The sequence below is a fragment of the Neodiprion pinetum genome, chromosome 1 (assembly GCF_021155775.2).
Source record: "Neodiprion pinetum isolate iyNeoPine1 chromosome 1, iyNeoPine1.2, whole genome shotgun sequence".
NCBI classification, from domain to species: Eukaryota; Metazoa; Arthropoda; class Insecta; order Hymenoptera; family Diprionidae; genus Neodiprion; species Neodiprion pinetum.
In genome coordinates this window covers 23,092,865-23,116,465 of record NC_060232.1, presented here as the reverse complement: position 1 = coordinate 23,116,465, position 23,601 = coordinate 23,092,865, and the positions used below count along the sequence as shown (strand labels likewise).

General features: G+C 41.2%; 1 protein-coding gene across 2 annotated transcripts; it reads right to left on the bottom strand.

Annotated features, from left to right (window-relative positions):
* Positions 1-2,406: 2,406 nt before the first annotated feature.
* Positions 2,407-21,487, bottom strand: Hmx (H6 family homeobox). 2 transcript variants are annotated; one of them, XR_011177551.1, is made up of 5 exons: positions 20,217-21,487; positions 9,513-9,820; positions 6,901-7,761; positions 6,293-6,612; positions 2,407-3,920 (listed from the first exon to the last, which is right to left on the bottom strand). XR_011177551.1 is itself a non-coding variant. In XM_069137545.1 (3 exons), exons 1-3 carry the CDS (start codon positions 20,708-20,710, stop codon positions 7,040-7,042), a joined length of 1,524 nt encoding a protein of 507 aa, XP_068993646.1. In that variant the 5' UTR covers positions 20,711-21,487; the 3' UTR covers positions 6,658-7,039. The 2 variants fall into 2 exon arrangements, 1 of the variants encoding a protein (XP_068993646.1); XM_069137545.1 differs by lacking the exons at positions 2,407-3,920; positions 6,293-6,612 and having other exon boundaries at positions 6,658-7,761.
* Between the last annotated feature and the right edge of the window lie 2,114 nt (positions 21,488-23,601).

Here is a 23,601-nt window from a genome sequence, read left to right as displayed (position 1 = left end):
GTTACGTCCTCTGGATGGCTGTGCTAGATTCTTTTTCTCACACCGAGTAATGTGCGATGCTTGTATCGATACAACGGCAAAGCGCGAATGCCTGAAACCCTCCATTTATCAGTCTGTGATGGCGCTCTGTACAAGCTTGCGCGTTTAGGGTATGGAATTACTCGCGGTTCTACGTAGCCTATGACCTGAAAAATTAACGGCATCGGTGCATCATTCGAGGATATTGAATTTAATGAGGCTGAGTAATAACGATCGATTCCGAATTAACTTGGTCTACGCTATACGGGTTGGGTTTGGAATGAACAAACTTTACAATGGCAAGAGTAATATATTGTGATAAACATTATGTCATACTATTTCCAAAATGAAGTATAGGAATTGACATCAAATAGGTATTTAGGTAACGAACATGAAATAACTGCGTTTAAGATTGAGGAAAAACCGAATTTAAACATTTCTTCGTACTACACCTTTGGAGTTATATAATAAGACTCATTTTTTATACTTCACGAATTTTATCACGATTATTTTCCTCGAGGCGCAATTACCTCAAGCGTGAGATAATATTCTCGAGGTTTCAGAATTAACAAAATTCCAACGTAAAAACCATGCAACGACCATTTACCTTTCATCACGCGAATTAGCTCTTAAACGGACTTTAGCCCCAGCCTCATCCTCGCCTTGATCTTCTTGAAACCTAATAACATTTCCCTTGAAATTCACTTTCGTGTTTACTTAAGGTTTTCTATATACATGTATACTCCACGTTGTATACCTATCTTACGCATGTATACTATATGCTATACTTTTGACTTTCCCCTCTTGATCTTGAATCCTTTGATAACGATTATTTCGAATCTGAGATTTTGGCAAATATTCTTACCTAGTCATCAGCACAGGAGCCAATAGTGCGAACAAATTCAAATGCATATCTGCATCAATTATTGCAAAGTTTTCGGACTGGCTATCGGTGGTCATCGACATGATCGTAGCCGAAAAGCCACAGTGTGTATGGCAGGCATAAGCGGAGAGTGATGGCCGGATTAAAGTTGGCACTCACTCAATCGTTGGGTTGATATAGCTGCGGCGGGTGGTTGAATATATGGGGCATATGGGGGGTGCAAAATATACAAAAGAGCAAGCGAAAGGGAGCCTCTTTTTAATCTACCGATGATTCGCTACCCCATGGTTCCCTTTGTCAGAGAAATGCTCGATTCCTAGGCTCCACAGCCTGCGATGCATGGTTCTCGGTGCTCGCCGCTTTGGTCCCTGGTGCCTGGGTGCTTCCCTTATAACCTGACGATTCGTGCGGTGTATACGTACTTCGAAATACGAGCGGATTTGCTGGGCGTGGCTCTGGCATCCGTGCATGATAGATTCAACGATGCTTTCCATTAAGGTAATTATTTAATTAAGAGGACCGACTTGCAGGTAATAATCGGCACGATCCTGTTCACCGATAACGACTCCGATAAATTAAGCAGCCCCAGCGTCATCTGCGGCGTCGAGACGCCTATTTTCACCCGCGTTCAAGTAGACGAACAGTCATTTTATACCCAAGCACAAACGGCGCCAGCTGGTACAATTAACTCGGTATAATTTGATTAGGTATTTATTTTACCCAACGCAACGATTATACTCTCTCTTCGTATCTCAACCCCGTGACTTTTTCTCCATTGCGTGTAAATATCCTATAATATACTATTTCACCGAAAACCCCTCGCTCGTCCGGCTCTGAAATTTAATCGTGACTAAACCAAATGGTGTTCTTTACTTCCCATGGGCTCTCTACCGACCAAATTGTTTCAACAAATTTCTAGCGTGTGGCGAGATCTTGTCTCGTACGTACTTATGGCTCGCATGCGCTTGGGGTACACACTAGATATGTATTGTCAGTGGAATTGAGAAATTAGGGTGCTCTTGAAGTTTAAAAATTCTCTGTTAACTGGTTTCTTATTTAACAAGGTCGGTTTCTTGTCGACTATTTTGAACATTGCTGATTCATTTTATCCACCATACGAATACTCGACTGAAGTACCAAGTCAATAGATCCTTTCGGCAAGGTGAAAAATCATCTACCTAAATTACTCAAGCTTTGCGATTGCGCTGGATTGAAATAATCGATTCTCCTGGCGATTGTATCGAAAATAAATAACTGAACGGTAAAATAAAATTAGAATGTGGAAAATGTTTACGTTCAAAGGTTCACTCCTTTCGTGGTTTTTCAAAATCACCTGGTACAATAAATTTTAATTTCACAATTTCACAAGCTGGTTTTTGATAGTTTCTTGTTTATGGATCGATCGAGAAAATTCGTAATTAACCCTGAATAAACGTATGAATAAAGTAGGGCATTTAGTTAATTCATTTTTCAAAATATGACAAACTCCAAGTTTTTAATAAAATACCCATACTTTTTCGGGCAGTTTTTCACAATTGTTGTATTAATATTATGAGAGCTTGAAACGTATTTATGTCAAGAAAAAAGAATTTATTCTCTCGATGTTTACAGTATAAATTTCGATTAAGAATTTTCATAATTCTAATTCAGATTCAAAGAACCAGTAAGCTTTTTGGTCTCTTGCAGGCAAAGCTAGAGGTATCGTATTAATCAGTAATACTTTTCGTTTATTTTATACGAGAGGCCAGAAAAAAGTGCGTGGAATGAGAAATCAAAATAAAATCTGAATATTCACGCGTACCCGAAGTTCTTCTGGTCACTAATAGTTATTAAGTGTCGATGATAAAAATTTTGGAAAACTGATAAAAAACCTGATTATTCCAGTTATCCAAGGACACGAAGTGGTGAGATTATATCGAAATATGGTATCGAGCTATTCATTTGTTATTCGGCTGATTTTCAATCAAGCTTGATCGATCGAAACTTCAAGTAGGTACATGAATATTAGGGTGTTCCTTATTCAGGGTGTTGAGAATTGTTGCCAGACCATCCCCCAAATCAACTTCAAATAATTCGAAAACAATCGTCTAATTTTTTCAGATTTTTACATCGAATCTAACATAGTCCGCATTGTGATCGAAGTTTCTTATAGAAATTAACATGGGTAAAACTTTTTCTCAGTATATATTTTGTTGCAAGAGTAATAATGTTCCAAATAATCTGTAACCGCGAGGTTTTGGTGAGAATTAGTGCTACTATCTGGGAAAAAATACACACCATCGTACCAGGCAATCTAGACGAATTGCACAACCTCGAAACCTGACTTTTTTTTTTGTTTAGAGAAAGTGCAATTCGTCTAGATTGCCTCGTACGATGATGTGTATTTTTTTTTTCATATATTATCACTAATGCCGACTAAAACCTCGCAGTTACAGATTTTTTGGAACATTATTACTTTCACGATAAAATATATAGTGCGAAAAAAAGTTTTTCTCATCTCATTTCCATAACAAACTTCGATCACAATGCGGGCTATCTCAGACTTGCTGTAAGAATCTGAAAAAATTTGGCGACTCTTTTTAAATGATTTAAAATTGATTTCAGTGATGAGGCGGTAAAAATTCGTCAACACCCTAAACAAGGACCACCCTAATGAATATACATATTACAGATATGATCTACGGTACTCTGACCTGTACTGATGTACTGCCTAAAAGAAAAGTGATGCACAGCACGACGCCTTGTAATTTCCTCCGCGAAATAGAGAACTGAGTTCCCTACGCGGGCATCAGAAGAATGTATGGTTTCTGGTTGCACCGTTCGTTGGGCGGTCGAATTGTTGGGGTCGTAAGGGTCGTCTCGTCTCAATGGTCCCGTACCGTGAGTCGCCTCATAAACTTTAGGCGCATCTACAATACAGCAAGCATATCCCTGCGAAGTCCGTTGAAGCTGTCGAGTTTCACAGCGGCTCCTCTGCACGTATGCGTGTGTGTGTTCATGTGGTCACACCAGCTCGTATCTACGGATACGGATAAACATGTCCATAGGCGTATAGTAATATATGTATGTATATATATACATAGGTATACGGTGAAGGTTGGTACGTACTAAGGTAGGACCTATTTTTTAGACGGTGTATTATGGCAGGGTCTGTTATTATAATAATCGCAGCGAGGCATTACCTCGTTGGAGGCGCGTTAAATTACTGGATGCATTCACTCATTCGTACCGTAGGTTTTTCCCCGGGCGGGGTGTTAAGCAGAAAATAACATGGAGGCGGTGACTGCAATTCGACGCCGAGTGTCGCGGCACAATACACCGACAAACTTTCAATCTGTCGTCAATTCAATACCTGCCGCGCCCTTACAAATCGACTAAATCTTTTTAACGGGGCACTGCCCCCTCCCTTCACCCCCTCAGCGGGGCACGCGAATACATCTAGTCCACAAATGTACGAAGTACATTTTTCGTGCGTGCGTTTCAACAATGCGCATGTCTGCGTACGTGTGTGTATTGTAACACGCGACAACGAAGAGGCTTTTCAGCTCTACTACAGCGTAAGGCGAGAACTTGAAACTGGATGCTTCGGGCTTCGCCGTTTAAGCTGGGTTTAAAATTGGTTTCGATTTTTCATCGCTGTGCAGCCATTGCCTACCGACAATCATGAACAAAGTGTCTTGTGAAAGCTCCTTCGATGAGGAAATCTTTGTTCTATGTAAAAAAATTTCCGCAACTTGATTGTTAGAAAGTCGTAAAGGTTGGATATGTTTAGCTGATCGTGAATATTTAATTATTAAAATTGATTTTTCTACCACTGCATTCGTTTGATAAGACCAGCAAAAAATGTACTTAGATATGATTTTTAACTCGTAGGTTTGAATTCTGCGCCATGGGGGGGAGGGGGGCAGTTTTTAATTGCTCGTAAATGACTTGACGTAATATATAACTTCATCACCAATACAAGTCAAGACGTAACTGTTGTTGGCAACAATACGAATTGTAGCTCTGATTTGACTATGATAGTATCTTGTGGCTCCGCCTGTGTATACGATCTTGAAATGAGCCAGCATTGATCAATGACGATGTTTCAAGTTACGGGATATTTATGATTCCGAGTACCAACAGCTCCTGCAACCCGAGTAGAGCACAAAAATAATTAGCTTTTTTGAATTTGTCACGCTTATTGGAGTTGATCAAACTGGCGTTGAAATTCGATCCGCTACCGATCTGATCAGGAAATTCCTTTATACATGTACACAAAATATTTTGGCACGTGAATAAATCTCTTTTAAATGCGGTGTAGATGATGAATACAGATAGGCGTTAGCCACCGAGTTCACAGAGGACATCAAGCGTAAGATGGCTGTAGGTATTACACAGTCGCGGTTAGAGTATCTTCATAATGACACCCTTTGACAAGATCTTTTTTTATTAGCAAAGGCATAAGGAAAATAAAGTAGAAAAAAAAAAAATAAAACGGAATGCAGGGGCGAAACGATCGATGATGACTGAAGTAAAACAGGAGAACACCTGTTGTTCACCCGACTTGAGATGTCATCAGCGGAGTGGTTGCAGCCCATTCATACACGTCACGTGGGACTTCGGTGATATACACCCACGTTTTTATATACCCAACAGTAAACATCCAACACATTAAATCCCTGATGCCGTTATTATACCGGCATCTGAAAAGCGAATTCACATGCGGTTGATCAATTTTATTGACTTTCGTTTCAGTGCGCATTTTTTTGGCCAAAACAAGCCTTCCACAGGATCTTGTATGTTGTATGCTACATAATGATTTTGAACTTGTAGTCACATTATGGGTAGAAGTTATATTCTATCAAGATCGCATCTCCGCGGATGTTCGTATAAATGCCTTTTTGTATAAAGGTTTAGGGAATGGGGTTGGTTTTGAACCAAGTAATTCAGTTTGAATATTCGAAAAGAAAGAATACTTCAGCAAACTAATTATAAGTAGAACACTAGGAGAATGTGGAGAGATTGATAAACATTTGTTAAATGATGGACTTGAACGACAAAGAACAGCCCGAAAGACGCGGTGGGAAAAGAAAGTGTATTTTCGGTTTCCACAGTCACAGGGGACAACCTTTACGTGTTTAACCAGTCAAGTAAGGAATTTGAAATTTGTGACTAAAACTTCTAGCTGCTCAAAATGGGAGTGGAAAGTTGAGATGTTGGTTTACTCGGTGTCACGAATACCCAGATTTATACACGTAGAAAATATACGGTATGCCATACGTAATATAAAGTAGGGAAAAGAGCAGGCGATGGAGAGAAAAATATATGTGTGTGTGTGTGTGTGTGTGTGTGTATATATACATATATATATATATATCACGAAAATAAAGCACTAACAATAATACGCACATTCGTCGAGAGTGAGCATCCAGGAAAAGGGCGGCGCAAAGGTGTACTCCGCATACGGTGTGGGAGATGAACCGCGAAGACGAATGGAGTGGTGGAGTTCAGAGGTCACACAGTTTACGTCGCGCACACGCGTGTATGTGTGTCGAAAGTGTGATATGCAGAGGCTGAGAAGACAAGAGCAATACTTAAATGGAAGGTTGAGAGATCAGAGGGTCGAGTGAGATGATTGAAGTGCATCGCGTGTCCCGACTGCATCGCATTGTCACCAAGAGTCGAGTCCCACGTGGCCTCGAGTTCATAGCGAGCAGTTCCATTCCGATCTAGATGTATGCAATTCACATGCATATAGCATACGTATCTCACTTCAGGGCTCAGGTACCAGCGTGGGTGGATCACGCCACAGACCCGGTATGTATAAGGGTAAAGATGGAGTGTATCATCCACGCTGGGCATCTTTGCTCATATGAATATGCGGTAAGGAATAAAAAGCCTCCGTTATATGTAGCATTTACAATGTAATATAGATATATTAGATTTTTTTTTATTCGTTAATAGTAATTTTTGTATGCGATAGACAATGAACGTTTTTGTGAGTAAGTGATACCTACAGAGAGGGGATGGTGTTTTCTTTTTCATTCCTGCTCGTTCGTTCGTTCTTCCGTTCTTTCTTTCTCTCTCGCTTTTTCGGGACGGGGATAAGGAAAAGGATGCTTCATCGTAATATCTCTCCTTGCTATATTCAAGGTATTATTGCGTAGAGGGTTGCGGTGGCGGTGGTGGCGGATGAGGATTCGGCGGGGGCGGTGGCGGCGGTGGGGGTTGGGGGTGCACCTGGTGCGGCAGCAAAGCGTGCTGAACATGAGCAGGATGATGATGGTGGTGGTGATGGGCATAGAATATGGCCTGATTTTGGGGATGCGGCGGGTTGCAGGAAGCCGCCACAGAGTGGGAGAGGGATGGTTGTCCCGACGGATGTGCTGACGACGACGAAGAAGCCACGGACGAGCTTGCGGAGGCTTCGTGATAGAGAATTGGCACGCGGACGAGCCTCTGTGCAGCGTGCGCCATGTTTGCAGCCTCGAGCTCAGCGGCAAGCTGTCTTTTCCACTTGTTTCTTCGATTTTGGAACCATATTTTCACCTGCGTTTCAGTCAAACGTAGAGACGCTGCTAGGCTGGCTCTTTCCGAGGACGATAGGTAGCGTTTCATGTCAAAGGTACTTTCCAGCTGAAAAACTTGCGATCGGGAGAAAACGGTCCGTGTCTTTTTCTTCCTCTTCATACTCCCGGAATCCCTCCCGTCGACGCCGACCCCCATTTGACCGCTACCTGACGAGTGTAACGTGGAATTACCGTCACCGTCACCGTCGCCATCGCCGTCCCCGTCAACCGGATCGTCATGACCGTCGTCACCAGAGGATGGACTCCGTTCTCGAGCCATGGTCACTCCGTGGTCTTCCTCCTCATCGTCTGTCAACCAATAAATCCGAGATAATGAAACAATGCGGGAAAGTTCAATATGCGAGATCAGTAAATGTCTCTCAAGTTGGGACCCTACCATGTGTAAAGTGTCAAATCGGTATAAAATGGTATAAAACGATTCGAGCCAACAGTATGTAATCTCAAAGGCTTGCGCGTTGTTTTGGTTAAACAATATATTATTTTATATAATTTACTGGAATTGTCGACAGTTTCCTTTCATTATGTGCTACTAGTTATTTCAAATTAACTCGACGTGTAGTTGACAAAGTATCGAGGCATGGCGTTGTAAAGCCGTTGAGATTTAACGATCCTGTCTCTCGAGATCTCGTGGAAACTGTTGAATTGTACAAACATAAAATTAATTACTAGTCAGAGAAACATTTGAGTCTTCTAGAAAATCTTTATATTATTTGTTTTGGTTTTAGTTTAATTATCAGCTCCTGACGATTTATATGGGATTTTGAATGTGCACCAAAGATAGAATACGCATATTGTCGATGTGATTTCTGTACGATTTACAACAGTTGCTGTTTATGTCGATGAAATCAAGATTGTAAATTTTCTCAAACTCTTCCATTATTATGTTTGAAAACAAATTTGTGTGCGTAGGAAATGAATAATCACTTCGCAGTTTCATCATATTTCAAAATTGAAAATTCGAAGTAAACCGTGTATAAATTTAAGGAATGAGGTATCTTTTTGCGAGGTCTTGATGAAATCATTGACATATACACAGAAATTATTTTTTCAATCAGTGATCCCGTTGTACAAATGATGCGTAAGATTAAAATCGAATAAGAATTACGAACCATAAAATTAATGTAAAGGATGCGAACTTGAAAGGATGTATGTTAAGGTAGTTCACAATTCATGTTATCGAAAAATTAGCTCAAACACTACCGATATGTCAAAATTGTTCATATTACGGATATTTCAGTAGATCTTCAGAGAGAAAAGTAAAGGAACAGGATCTAACCAAAATCTAATCGTAAGAAGAAACTATCGGGTTGAGGTCTCTTTCGGGAAATGCAAAAAAACTTTGCAGAATAAAGAAATGAATACAAGCTCAGAAGTTCGAGACTACTCGGTCTGGGTACCCAGTTGCATAGTTAACAATAAGCGAGTCTCAGAATCGATACGTAACACGTTTCAGTGTACACGTCTAAAGTTTCACACACAGGCGCAGGTAAAACCGCGAGCGGCGTAACGGCCAATTGTGACGCAAGTATGCTCGATGTCGTAGTGCGGAGTCCGAGTCCCTTGAATAAAGTGGTATGGCCGATGAGAGCAAACAACAGGGCTCGGGGTAACTTGTTCTCAACTTAAGTAGACAACGGGGTACGGTATACACGCGGGTATATAGGTAAGCGATTGATAGCTAAGTCGATCGGCGCTGGCTTGTCACTGCGGAAGCCATGGAAGCCATAGCTTCGGGGAATGGTAGGGGTCATCCTCGAGTGCCCGGTTGGCTGATTGTCCCTTGCAGTTACTTTCGCCGTCAACTTTCAACATGCGACGACTACCGTTACTTCAATTTCCTTCTAAACCCAGAAGCGGTTTGTCAACTCGACTGCAAATATTTATTCACTAGCTTCCAACAGTCCTCAGGTTTGGGGCTCACGAAGTGCGATAAAAGCTCCGCGTGCAGCTCTGAAATATCGGAGGTCGTTCCTCAGCGAGGCGTGGTGATGTCGGGGTGCGATAAATCTAATCGAGACTGCGTATTTGGAGGGGCTCACCTCTCTGCAAAAAGGTCGCCGAAGGACTTTGCCGATGGGAATTTCCATCGTTCGATGAGTGGTGGTTGAGGGTTTGTAGCGTGTGGCTTGGTCTCCAGTGAAAAGGCCAACCCCCGCTGGCGGGTAGCATTCTTTGAATGTTTTCAGCATCCGCGGCTTCCTGGCCACTACTAGTCACGTTTGTTCCCGTCGTGGTTAAACGTGGGTGATGCTGATGCTGATGGAGGTGCTGGAGAGGCGACGGGAAGAAAATACTCCCGATTCCAACGGGGTAGCGGCCAGCTATCAACGAAGACATTATCCCCAGTCTGAAACGATAACGGTTTAATTATAGCAAGCCTTGATGCCAATTATTTCCACGATGCTTGTATTTCAGGCAACCAGCGCTGATCCAGCTGCTCACAACTTTTCTCTAATCGGAGATGCGTATTCAAGTTTCGGTTCCGCGAGAAGGGTTTACTCAAGGAGGTAAGAGCACAATTGAAATATGGAAGTGTAATGTAGCACATCCTGATTTATTGTTTCTAACAGAGCGCGACGACATCTGAGAAGACAGAAAATTCTATCCGATCTTTTAGACTGGTTTATACCCAGAGCAAAAGTACACAGGTATGGTAAATTTCGGATTATAGGTATTAGAGATATTTACCACCCAGACAAAATACCTTACATATTGGATGAGAATCGTTGAGTGTATAGGGTCTTTATTGGTGGCCTTAAATTACGTCAAGGTGTACTTGGAAGGGCGTGTTTAGTTTCGACAGAACTACTTGAGTGTTGTTTCGATTATCAATGCATCATGATGTGAATTTTTTAATCCTAATCACAGATTTTTTGAATGCTTCCGAATTACTATTTGAAAACCTATCAACGAGCTGCTAATTGGTTTATAAAAGCCTTAAATTGGCAGCGTTTCGAGAATGGTGACGGTAACCGGATCAGAGCGGCTTTTCGAAGGAAGAAACTTGGTTATTAGAAAAGATGGAGAAGAACAGACAAAAAAGACACAACAATCAATGAGGAAACAAAAGGAGGGAAGAAACAAAACATAATACTTATTTTCCGAATATACTTTTTCAGCACATTCTGCAGCTTTGCAGTATTATCTTTTTTAAGGTACTAGCTATAACTAAGGTTGAATGGTAAAACTGAAATAAAATATTAAGCCACGCGATGCCCAAGTGTCATTACGAAAGGACTATCGGAAGTTTAGTCCAAGTTCTCAATCGGTTTACCATGTTAATTGCTCAACTAGACATTAAATTTTGAAACATAGATCACTGCAGTACGCATCCATCCTAAATGGCTGTAAAATGAATTCGTAATCACAACGATAAATTCATTCGTGTTTATTGAAAGTCAAGTTTTCTTATTTTGTAACATTTCGGGAGTCTATTGTGGTTGGCGTATGAAATATGCCTGGGTTTCTAGGACCCTCACGTCGGGTGACAAAAAATTCTGAAAGCGACATGCTTAGCTTCTGCACGTCTATGGGTTCCAATTTAGGTGTCAGCAGCTACGCAGGCGAGAGCTGTCTTGTCTTTTTCGCGTCTCATTCCGAATTCAGAGTTGCCAACCGTCTGTAGCGGCGGCCATTTTGGGCGGTAGACGGCGTCTAATTTCACGCCTGAGGAATCGCGGAGTTATAACGAAAGACATCAAAGAGCAAACGATGCGGGGTGATGATTTCGACCGTTTTGCACAGGTATGTACGTATATAAACTCGGAGTCTACACCGTACAATTTGGAAACTTTTGTACGCCGAGCACAGAAGGGTAAGTAATTAATTTAATCATGTCCATTAGGGTAGCCAGGTCGTTTGCCTTGCGCGTATTACATAAAGTTTCTTTAATCGTTCAAATGGCCGTTGCGTCCTCGTTTCGGCAGCTTCGCCATGCGAAAACTCGGTTCTTTGAAACTCGGATTCTGGAGTGCGAGTCTCAAGAGGGAAATTGGAGACGCAGGTTTGGTCAGGCTCATAATACTCCCTCTCTCAACCTCTTAGCCGAGTTTCGAATTCGGAGGGCGGCTTATGCCGTTGGCGGGGAAAAAGCTCGGATTAATACTTCCGTTTTTGCAGACTCCATCCCCCGCGGGGACACTTCAAAGGTTGCAGTTTGAAAATCGAGTCGTAAGGAATGTCGGCGTTTGTTAGGTATACGTAAATCCGAAGTATAATAGATGCTTTCCTCATACGACGATAATTACAAAGTCCTAGCGATTGCGAGCTCTGTCTCCGTGCATGTAACATGTTACAGCCGCAAGCACATCGATTGGCGTAGGTTCGCGGGTGCAGGTTTAATAACGCTTATTTTATCATTTGTAATTCTGAAATTCATTCGTGTAGGCTTCGCACAAAGGGTCTCGGGAGAGTTGGCACCCCTGCAGGCAATTACCTCTTTGCACATTAGCAAAGCTGGCCCTGATAGCTCCCAAGGTGGGCGGGCCATTCACGATCGATATAAGGTAGGTACCTGCACACATAGATACGTTACCACAACCGTCCTCATAGCTTGCCCAGTTGTTAACAAATATTACACTCTTTCAGCTTCTTCTCCAAAGCCATTATAGGTCGCCGTTATATTTGATTATTACCCTGCTATTTGGACAACTTGAAGAAAAGGTTGGTCATACGAAGGAAAATGTTTAGAATTAATAACATAACTAACAAGTCGATGCGAAACATTGGATTAGATATTTATTCTTCCTGTTGCTTTTGGGTCTGTTTTTACGAAGTTGTGTATCATTTTCGTGGGTTTTGGGTGGAGGTGAAGGTTATACGCTATGCTAGTATAGAGAAACTAATATAAATCACGTACAATGTCTGTTTCGTGATACATTACAAATATAATGAGATTTACTAATGTTTACATTAAGAACATTGTTCAACTTTTGCATCTTTTGACTCTATCAATTTTATTATTTTTTATCGAGTGACAACTATTTTCTCGACTCAATAAGCGATACCATTATGACGTTCTGTCAACTAATTCAAAATTCACCAATTTTGAATTAGATCAGTACGTTCTAATTTTTTTATGGTTTCAGTCTCGACAGTTAGTTCCAAATTCTTAACTGCACATGATCCAACTGTGTATAACATTATTAATTAGTAATGGTTCAAATTGTTTTGTATTAGTTAAGATATCAAGAAATGGTATATAGATTTGTTAAGATTCAAACGTTAACATTATCACAGGACAATTTAGAGCTCCGATTCTATAACGGTATAAAAGGTCTTCCAGGAAAAAAATCCGGAATGGAACGGAAGAAAACAGTTCGATTTGGGTATTAAAAGGACAAAATTGTGCCACATTTATCAACGTTCTACACTTATATACATGATTTACCTACGATCAAGATCTTGGAAATGTCATTTTTTAGTCGAGTAAAAGTCTCAATTCACGACATTGATATTTAAGAAAGGCTTGATTCATTTCTGGATTTTATCTCACAGAGTTTCAATGTAGCTACAAGATTTTTTAATACTCTAACATTGAACGTGAATATGATTAATTGTCAATGTTTAAGTGTAAGATTAAAAACCGTTAGTTTCAATGACTAAATAAGCGCCTACAGAGTTATAGAAATTAAAGGTAGTCCCATGGTATTGATCGATATATATATATACGTTGCTCCCAAATAAATGTTCAATTAATGTCTAAGAAATAAGGAAATTTAAATATGAAAACAGGCGTCACGGTATTGAATATTGAAATATAAAAATAAAATGTGAGGTGCCTTTTATTTCTGTATACAGTCACTCTAATGTCTCCGCTTACACATATAAAGATATTTGCCGAAAGTGGCAGGCGGTCGATCTAAGGTGACAATTGCTCAGAATTACTAGCCTGGTAAGACGAAGATACTCAAACCAGGGCTTCCGAAGCCCTAAAACTTCCCCCGCCGACGATGCCACTCTACGTCCGCAGGTATACACAAGCGTATAGGTGTATATATAGGTGTATATATCTATTTATGTATATATACCATACGCGAGCAGCTCGATTTCTCACATAACGTCTGCACGCTCCCGGGATCGCGTTTGCGTTCGCTTCTTTAGCAGCGTGGACAAATACATAAGGAAATAAAAAAGAGACACAGGCGCGTAGAGGTATAAGGTCGAAAAGAAGAGGGATGGCGCCGCGACGGCGAAAGGGAGAGGGAGTAAGGGCACGACACAACAAACAAATTAACAGCTTTATCCCGCTCCAAGCAGTATATCTATACCTAGGTGAGATTACGTACGATACATCTTGAACAAGCGGCTGACGACTAGCAGACGGCCGCAGATGCCCCGAGAAGATAAAAATGAAATCTGACGTTCACTGTTTGTAAGCATCGCTGCAACCCTCGTCCAGGTACAAACACCTATTATCTTTACCGCGCGCTGCAGTTGGTAACGTTCCTATGCCCTTTTTCAGCCCTAATTGTTTCCTTTACATCCCAAAGTTTCCGCCTTGCTTCCCATGCATCTATCCTCGCAGTCTAGATCCTGGTCCGCATAGACACGCCGGTAAATCTGTAATGTTCACTAAAATCTTTTCCGTTCTTTTTCGATCTCTTGGGTCTAAGTATACACACACAAAGCGATGTTCTCTTAAGTTTTTTCTGTACCAAAGGTTTTTCGATATTCCGATTTTTTATGTCAAAGGTGGTTCCAGAAATTTGTTTTATCGCTAACTCTACCATACTAGCGATCCTCCTCAGATGTTCGTCTATTTGTAAGTATCCCACAGTGTGTACATTCAACTAGGAATACCTATTTTCAGCGTTACTAAAAATAGTCATTTTTGCGATACGCTTCATCACTGAACAAACCAATTCAATTGATCAAGTATGATCAAAATATTTTATCATTGATATTCTTTTTTTCATAAAATTATTTACTATTGCGTTATTTTATTCCTTTTATACGATTTTGTATAATACTTTCTATCAATATCGTATAAACTGGCTCTGAATGCCTCATATTTTTGAATTTCGAATTTTTTTGCTACAAGCATACGTTCAAAAAATAGGATATAGTAATTTTTGATGTCCAAATCAAAAAATTGTTCTGATGATTTGATGAACTTGAATCTATAAGCCCTGTAAACTTAATTTTTGCTAACCAGCCCTTTTCGAGATCATCGTCAGAGGTATTAGAAAATTATAATTTCGAATATGTTTCGGCAAAAGAATCCGTTAAAAGAAACAGAATATGTCAATTTTTTATGTTCATTATCCGAATTTAAAGTTCTGTAAATATTTGATTGTTTCATCGAACGATGTCCGAGATCAGGCCAAGAGTTTGTTGGAACAAACAGATGGACTGACTATTTTCTAAGAACCTGTTTCTTGGATACGAGAGGCTTACAAACGTCCACATTCATTGTAATTAGAAAAATTCATTTTCGACCAGATTTCTCATAAGTCGCGGAGCTTTCAATACTTAAAAAAACTGCACACACTTTTTTCCCATGACAGTATGCGAAAAACGTCACCAGAATTTTTCGCACTAGTAAAAATACAGGTACGCTCGGGGTAAATCGTTATTGTGTCAAACATTTTAGAGCTTACAGAACTCGAAAACATTAACCGGCACGATCTGATTAACGGAGAGGAAATTTTTTGAAAGAAAATGTATTTGTGAGTAGGTATTATTTGGTCCTTTCTTGACTGTCCTAAATCCAGACCTTTAGGCCTCAAGCTAAGATCTGAAAGTGGTCAGGTACTTAGCGGCAGGCCGCTTGTGCCAACGTAAAACGCGCTCTCTTGACACCCCCTCGAGCGATTGTCGTGAGATGTTATTATGCAGCACCTCGGCAAGTTCTTAATTTGCGACAAGTAGTCCCAGCCCAGTTTGAAAAAACTCAACGAGGCTGCCGATCGTTGCTAACAAGGATGATAAACCGGAGGACTTGAGAAGGTCCGGATATATATGCCTAACTTGTGTCTTAAAAGCCGAGATAATATAGACGGATCGCACAGCTTATCACGGCGGGGGTTTGATCAATAATAAATCAGATCGGGTACTTCCTTCCTGCAGGCAAAAGACGCACCCCGAAGTGCACGGAAGATATTCTCCGGGGATTCGCCGGCTTCTTACATCCCCGATATACGCGTTATGTGCCTCTATACTCTCTAGGCTACTCTACCGTCTGCATCTATTATGCAAGTACCACCAAATTGATTCCTCCTATTCGCCCCGCGTCCCTTGGCCCAGCGATGCCATGTATACCAACCGTTGAACGATACCTCCTTAGAGTTTCTCATCGCCATTAATGCATCTGCGGCTCTTCCTTAGAACCGCATGAGGCACATGTTTCTCCCGTGAATTGGGTTAAGTCGCTGTTCAACATGGGCAATAAACACCTTGCCGTTAGGTGCCAAAGCTTTATGCGTTTACCCAAATGTCTGTGAATAGTGACTGTGATTAGTATCTTTTTTATGCAATGTATATCGTTTGTTGCATTATATATATAAATATTGGAAAAAATAATATCAAACATATAACTGTTTGATAGTTCATCTTTCTCTGCACGGTAACGCGATACGTACTCAAAAAACTTTCGACTAATGAGACGGCTTTTTTTTATCATTTGAACGTGAAGTGATAAGAGTCGGACAAGACAGCTTGATCAAGAAACGCGTTTTATCAAAATCTTGCACAAACTTTGTTTCATTTTTCCCAGGGTATAAATGTGTATTCAATCGCTTTTTTAAAGACCCGTGTACCTCGAAGTTTGAAGTGGAAAAAAATTTCTTAAAATTTGAGATGTTGAGCATTATTTATTCTTCTGGACATTTTTAGTTGAAATCGAGATGAACCTCATTCATTCGAATGAATCAAGAGGAAACAAATCAAATTATGTGTAACTTAAGATGTTTTTTTTTTTATGAGTATTTGAGTTTTAGTCTTTCCTGTTGCAAAGTGACACTTAAGAAGGGATGTTCATACAGAAGATGAGTGTCTTTTCGAAACAAGAATAGTGAATCAAGTTTCTGCACTACAGTACTGAAATACCGTGAGAAGCTATCAACTCTTTTACCAGCTGTTTCTTTAAAAAATGTCTGAATTGTTGAAAAATTAATTTACCATGCACATTATATTTTCGGAGATTTGCAATATGCAGGATTTGTTTAGAAAGACACATTTTTTGTAAAATTTGTAAATGCATAATTGTGCAAATCCAACACATTATTAATCACTTATATACTTTCTGTATCACTGGAAAAATTAATTTCCTAATGTTTTTCGTGATGATTTAGACAACTTTATAAACTTGAATAACACAAGCAAATTGAATAAAGCGCTGGAAGGTGCTAAAAGCCACAGGAAAGTTTTCATTTAAGTTCCGTTTTTGATAAACCGTCATTTAGCGAAGGGACCGGAAAGTTAAAGAGGTTTTTCCCCATCAGCTCGTACGTTTCGAATGGAAAGCCCCATGTGTATACGTCACAGATGTGCCGAAGAGGGAGCGAGTCGTCGCGAATATTACTTTGACGATTTCAGCTTTCTATTCATCGCGCACCGCTAATTATGTATCTGCAAACACCGAGGAACAGATTGCAAGCGTATATGCAAGTAGGTACGTGTAGAGTATTCCGTCCTTTAGCTAGTTGTATAAGAGCGTATAATCCGCATCGTGCAGGATGCGAACGTAGCTAGAGGATTTGAAGCGACGTTGATGAAGTCTGGAAAAGACGAGCCAACAACAGCGGGAGAACAATTGTTTCACTTCGCTCTCGACACACGTTAAACTCAATATATATGTACAGCATGATGCGATGTAACGTTGGGAATATTGCGATAATTAGTAGCGCCTCGATTATAATGAGTTTCAAATTTCCCGCCACTCACAGTCCGCACGCATTCACGTTTCCCGTATGCGTTCCACATGTACGCGAATTAAACATTATGGTTTGTGTAGGTATATAATCTGCAAATATTTCCGCTTATAGTGGGTTAGAGTGAAATATACACATCGTTGCCAACGGTAGATTATCACAGATTTACAAGAGAGTGAATCAATTTGAACATATTTTCATTCCCAGTTTCAGTATCACTGCAGTATCACTACATAATCCATGTTCGTGAAAGGTTATCATTCGATTCGTATGTTTTATCTAGCAGTCGTGTGTACTGCAGCAATTCACATTTCACTTCTTATTCCAAAGGTTCGACAGAGTTTTATTACAATTAAGTATGGAAATTGTACTCACAGTTTCAAGTAATTATATAAAAGAGAAGTATATTTATAAAATTTTAGCGTGTGCAGTTCGATGCCAGTCTGTGTGATTGATACGAGTAATTTGGATGCGGCAAATTTCATGAACAATTTATACTATTGCATGGTAATACATTGATGAGGCTCGAAGAATAAAAATCTGTAGCTAATGTTTACGATTGTAGTAGAAAAAATGTAAAACAAGTGTAATCATTATAAACCCATGTAATACGTGTTTGACAAATTTTACAGACGTGTTTGAAAGGATCGGTAAAGTTGATTCTTTTAATTTAAAATATCATTTTGTAAGCAAGCATGCCAATTTTCACCGCGCAGTCTGCTCAAGCACTCTACTTAAAAGACAAAATAGTGAATAACAACTCTGTTCATATATGTATATAACGAACCTTACCATGAGACATCGTGCACTCACTTTGCTCGGATTTTTTACACCAATAAGCTGTCCGCTAACAGCGTTGCATATGAGTCTGTCAAAGAGCGGGCGTGAAGTTTTCAGGTTCGTTCATGTCAGCAGTGAATACTTAATCGCGTTGATAATATGTATGGAAATATAATATTGTCCGATGTCAGATGTCTCGCCCTCGAGGTGCGTACAGCGGGAGTGAGTTTGAGGCCTAATCAAATGGTAAACGCCTGGAAAACAAGCAATTGGAACCATTAGGGCTTTGCTTGGGGCTAGAGGGTGCAAATCTGATAAAATCATCTCGAACCCTCTCGACGCAGCGTTCTCTTCCGCGAACCCCTCTCACCCGAGTTTTGGTCTCCCCCTCTCTCCTAGTAGACCTATCTAATGCCACCCGATGTAAGTAATGCAATGCGAGGGAAGCCGGATTCGTTGTTATTAAATGAGACAGCCTAATAGACCCATTACCGTCCGCAGTATCTCCCCCTATTCGGATCCAAGTGTCGCGTTATACGTGTCATCCGCAAATACATACGGGTGCAGTACGCTTCTTGGTTATACCAACTATTATTCCAGGGTGGTACTCGATACCCCTCCACCTCATCGATCATGCGAAATCTCTAGGGCGGCTGGTTGGCTGGTGCTTTTATTTGTCACTCGTTTGGGCATTTGGCTAGTGCCAATACGGACCACTAGTACACACAGTGGAGTCGATGGAGGCTGTATCTAGGTTGTGGTTTCTTTTGTCGTCTATTGGAAAAACGAAGCTGCATTCAGCCCCGGGGTAAAGGAACGGTGTAAGAATAAAATCATTTTGTCCGGTACATCGCACCGGCTAGTCACCAGTGGCTCCATGGCGCGAAATAGTTTGTTCGAAAACTGTTACGGCTCCGACGTTTATTGTATAGTTATTTCAGCTATTTCGGTTCCTTGGCACGAGATTTTTGTGCTGCAAATACCGAGCGGACGAATATTAATATGCTCACTCGATGAATCGAAGACACCGGTACAGTATTTGAACAGATATAATTTTATGTGATATTATATCGTGTTCAAGAACTCTTTAATTAGGGTGAAATATCTAAGAATTTAATTTCAAACAATTTTTTTGTTCAGTTCTTATTGCTTCATATTTATAATTAGCTTTTGGTCACTCAACTTGTAGGCCTCAGTGTAATTTTTTTCGTTCCTAATCTCATGTGCTCCTACCGTTGAAACCATGGTTTGGTTTTGGATGCAGGAATTTTTTATGGTTGCTGCTAGTGGTACGTCCGAAACTGAAAATAGTGTAACTTGTTCGATTGATTGAATAAAACGATTAATGGGTATCAGCTTCTTGAAACGTCCGCTGTATTTACGTTCGATTGGCTCTTAATTTCTGTCTAAGCTACCATTCCAATAACTGCGATCATTTGATTCTTCAATTTAATCCAGATAAGGAATTGATTAGTTCTCCATTACATTATTAAGGCACCTTGTGCAAAACAAGCCATCAATTTTTAACAGTGTAGGATAACTTCAACTTTTCAACTAGAAATCAAATTTGAATGAATTGATATTTCACCGGATACGTTGTCGTTTGGTTTACATATATAGTCAATATTCGTTCTTCTCAAATCATATGATAATCCAGTTGTATCAACGGGAATGACGAAGACCGTGACATGATGAAATGTGGCTCAGTTTTCACCAATTAATATATTTTGCAGATCGTGCTCAACAGGGTGAAATACCGGCATCTTAGAATAACAAGCTGCTATGAATATAGGATTCAGAATCAGCGAATGGTACCCCACTGTTTTTAAGCCATATTTTAACGAGATTTGGAAGTTAATTTACATTTTTGTAATGGAATATGTAAGTACAGGTAACTAAACAGAAGTTCAAAGTATAAAGTTATTTACTAAATCGTATCTTGTCGGGTCAAAAGTTTTTGGACAGCATTTTCGAACAAGAAACTCCTTGATTCTTTATGTTTAAGAAATTCTGAACGATTGTCTGGAGCCAATGGCTGTTATTACTACTTGATTGCTATCAGAACGAAGGGAACAAATGAGACGAACCTACCTAGAGAGCATTGCAAGATCCGTCGTTGCATGGCCCATCAAAGGGTTGCCTTCGGCAGACCCAAAACTCGAACTGTTCCCGTTGACGCCATGAGCCGAGCTGCCGGTGGTGAGACTTCCAAGCCTTGGCAGACCAAGAAGATGCGACGATTCGCTGGGCAAGGCCGAGGCAGTTTGTGGCAAGGTCTGCGGTGGTGTGCTAGCCTGGAGGACCTGACGAGGCGGCTGATCTTTCGGGGTAGGAGACGAGGCCGCGACGGCTATCGGAGACTCGGACCGTCCAAGGATGCTGGATATGCTGAACGAGGTGTATTGCGGGGTACAAGCAGGTCTCAGGGGAGCTTTGCCGCCGTTAATTGTACAAGAATTGCTTATGCTACAATTATTTTTGTCCTGAATGAGGAGTTCGGCCGGTGCCGAGCTACTCCGTGAACCCTCAAGCTCCAAGTCCTCCTCGGACACAACCGACACCTCGATTTCCGTCTCACCAGACATTTTATCACTCGTTTAGCAGCCGAATTATGTGGTAGTAACACACGGAGACACCAACTCTATTGTACTAAAAAATTGTTATACCGTTTCCTCGTCAAACGCGGCGGCATTTTTACCTCTCGAATAGATTACGTCGGTTGACGAGTCGCAGACATTTGATTCGAACACATTGCACAGTAACTCACAACTAGAGATGTTTTTGAATCAATCAAAGTTCCAGAATCATCTGGACGGCCGATTGTCACGCGTTTCTTGATGTCACTCAACACGAGAACTTTGCGATTTGATCGTCACTTGTTTACACATAGAAAGGGATTAGCATCACTCCTGAAGAAAATACCATCACCGCACTCGTAGATCGGCAGATTTGATTTAGTGCTGATTCACCGTTTCCTGGGCCTCTTCGCACTATGATTCAACAACGTGCAACGCATATGGACAAGGGGTCGAGTCATGTAGTCCTGTACTACAGCTTCGTAAGCGATCAGGTTTCGGGGGTGCAAACCGTACCTGCGGTCAAAAGCGATCGAAGTGCTTCCTTCTCAGATTATCACCGACCGACCCCAAGAATCCGTGGTCCGGAATATTCGACTCGCGATGAACAGCGTGCTCTCAGAGCCTGCCTCCTCACGGGTTCGGAATCGCTTTAAGTGACCGACGATAGATACTGTTTGCGACTACCGGCGGAACTCGAGTATAACACATCGTGGTGAAAATCACGCACAAACACAAACCCCTCAACGCAGTAGTGTCCTGGTCGTGTTGTCGTCGTCTCGTGCTTCAGCGTCCCTCGTCGGGTGCTCATCCACGGGGATGCTAAGCTCAGGTCGAGCGAGGAGGATGCCGGGGGCGTGGCCATCCTTAGGGGATGGATTCGCCTCACCGCGATTCGACGCAAGGGCGATCGATGCTCCGCGTCTCGGCACCGGTCCGGGGGTAGGTTTCCGAGTCCGCCAATCACCGAAGGGAGGTTTCCTCCACGGCGCGGAGCCTCTCGTCGACTACGTGCAACGGTGTGCCGTGTGTTACTTATCCATTATAACACTCCAAGATCTTGATTCAAGCCTGTAGCGCGGCAGGCTTTTAACCAATTAGCCTTTATAGCCGCTGCCTGCGCCCCTGCCGCCCCTCTCGCTCACCCAAAGTCCCGTAGTATATATCCACCCGCACCCAACCAACCATCCACCTAATCTACCTTGGGTATTTGGCTATACCGTCGCCCGGCGCTCTGCAGGCTGCCTGTGTGTCCATGCACACCGCCACACGAGCCTCGTCTCCTGGTGTCGACCTAATACCTACCCAGTCTTGGGCGACGAACGCGTTACCAGATGATATTGAGACCCTCTCTCTCACTCTCTTCTCTACAATGGCTCTCGAGATTTACATCTCGGTCTAGGTGTTCCCGACAGTATCGTAAACCGCTGCTGGTTATACGGGGAATCCCCCCGATGTTGTTCCAAAATTATTTGCCTCCACGCGCACTTGGGACCCAATGCAGCGGACCGAATCCCGGGCTTCTCTGCAGTAGCGGAGATTGTTCTAAATACGATTGCTGGTAGTCCGTTTGCCGTGGCTCTAGCCTCGCGATATCCTCGCGACGTGGGCAAATACATAACGTGGGCGTGCGCCGAGTGTCATCGATCTTTTGCCGACCTTTTTCCTCACGGGCGAGGTAAATCAAAAACTTTAACGTATTACCTACCCCTGCTTTGACGCTGCGGGATGAAACGTTGTGATATCTGACCGTCTACGAACTCACTGTCGAAGGATCGATGCTCGGGAACTTCAGACTGAATAGTAGCCTGCAAAATGAATTTTTTGCTATAGTCCAAAAGCGGGATTATTGTATTGTATGGAAAAAATATAATTTCATATACCTCTTGCAATGCGTTGAATTAATATTGCCAGATGGAACAGACGCGTAAGATCTTTATGTTTTAACTCAAACGAATTATTTTCTTTCTAGGCTGCCTCTGCAACGAGGGAGAGGCTTTCAGTTAATTTTTGGATTCACGAAATCCTGATATAGTAGAAGGTGCCCTCTGAAGTAATCGTATGGGATTAATAACGTCTGCGTTGCATGGATTTTCTCGTTAAGCCTTATAATTTCAGTCCATAAGGTAAATCTGGTTCACGCATTACGAAACACTGCCCAGGCTTACATGAATTTACGTTATTCATGCAGGCGATGCAATAATCAGTTTTTACCGACTGCGTTAAATGTCTTCTATTTTGGCTATTATTACAGGCTATATATCGCAACGTAAACTAGGGTATAACAACCGTATACATGAATTTTTTAACAAAAACACAACAATTCATTTTGATTTTAGGCAAAAATAAGAAAATGGCTAGTTATATCTTTATTTTTGCACAAACTCAATATACATCGGTGCGTTTTCGTTCAGAATCGCTTGTAAAATCCGGCTGTTATTCCTTTTTTGCGTTTATGATCCGTGGGCTTGAATATTCAGACGACGTCCAAATCCTTACCGAGTTAGTATTGCCACATTTACTAATTCAAACTTCAAGTACAGTCATAACTGCTGAAAACAAAAGATCGAACGTCTAATGATAAAAACGATATCTAGGTATAGTGACTGACAATTGAGGTGTTAGTCAAACTGAAAGTAATACTTAGCCAGGAAGACGATTTAGTTTTTATCCATTTACTTCGACCCATTTCATAATTTTATATCTCAGTTGGAGAGAAGATTATTACTTGCAGTAGCATTCCAAGCGAATAAGGATTTGTTGCAAACAGCATGTGTTATGAATATAGCTCGAGCAGTATTTCACATTCGTACACTATAACATACCAAACAACGTGCACACTGCGGAGTGGGTAGAGTAACCTACGACTGTATTGTAAATTTTTATAATATTAAAAAAAA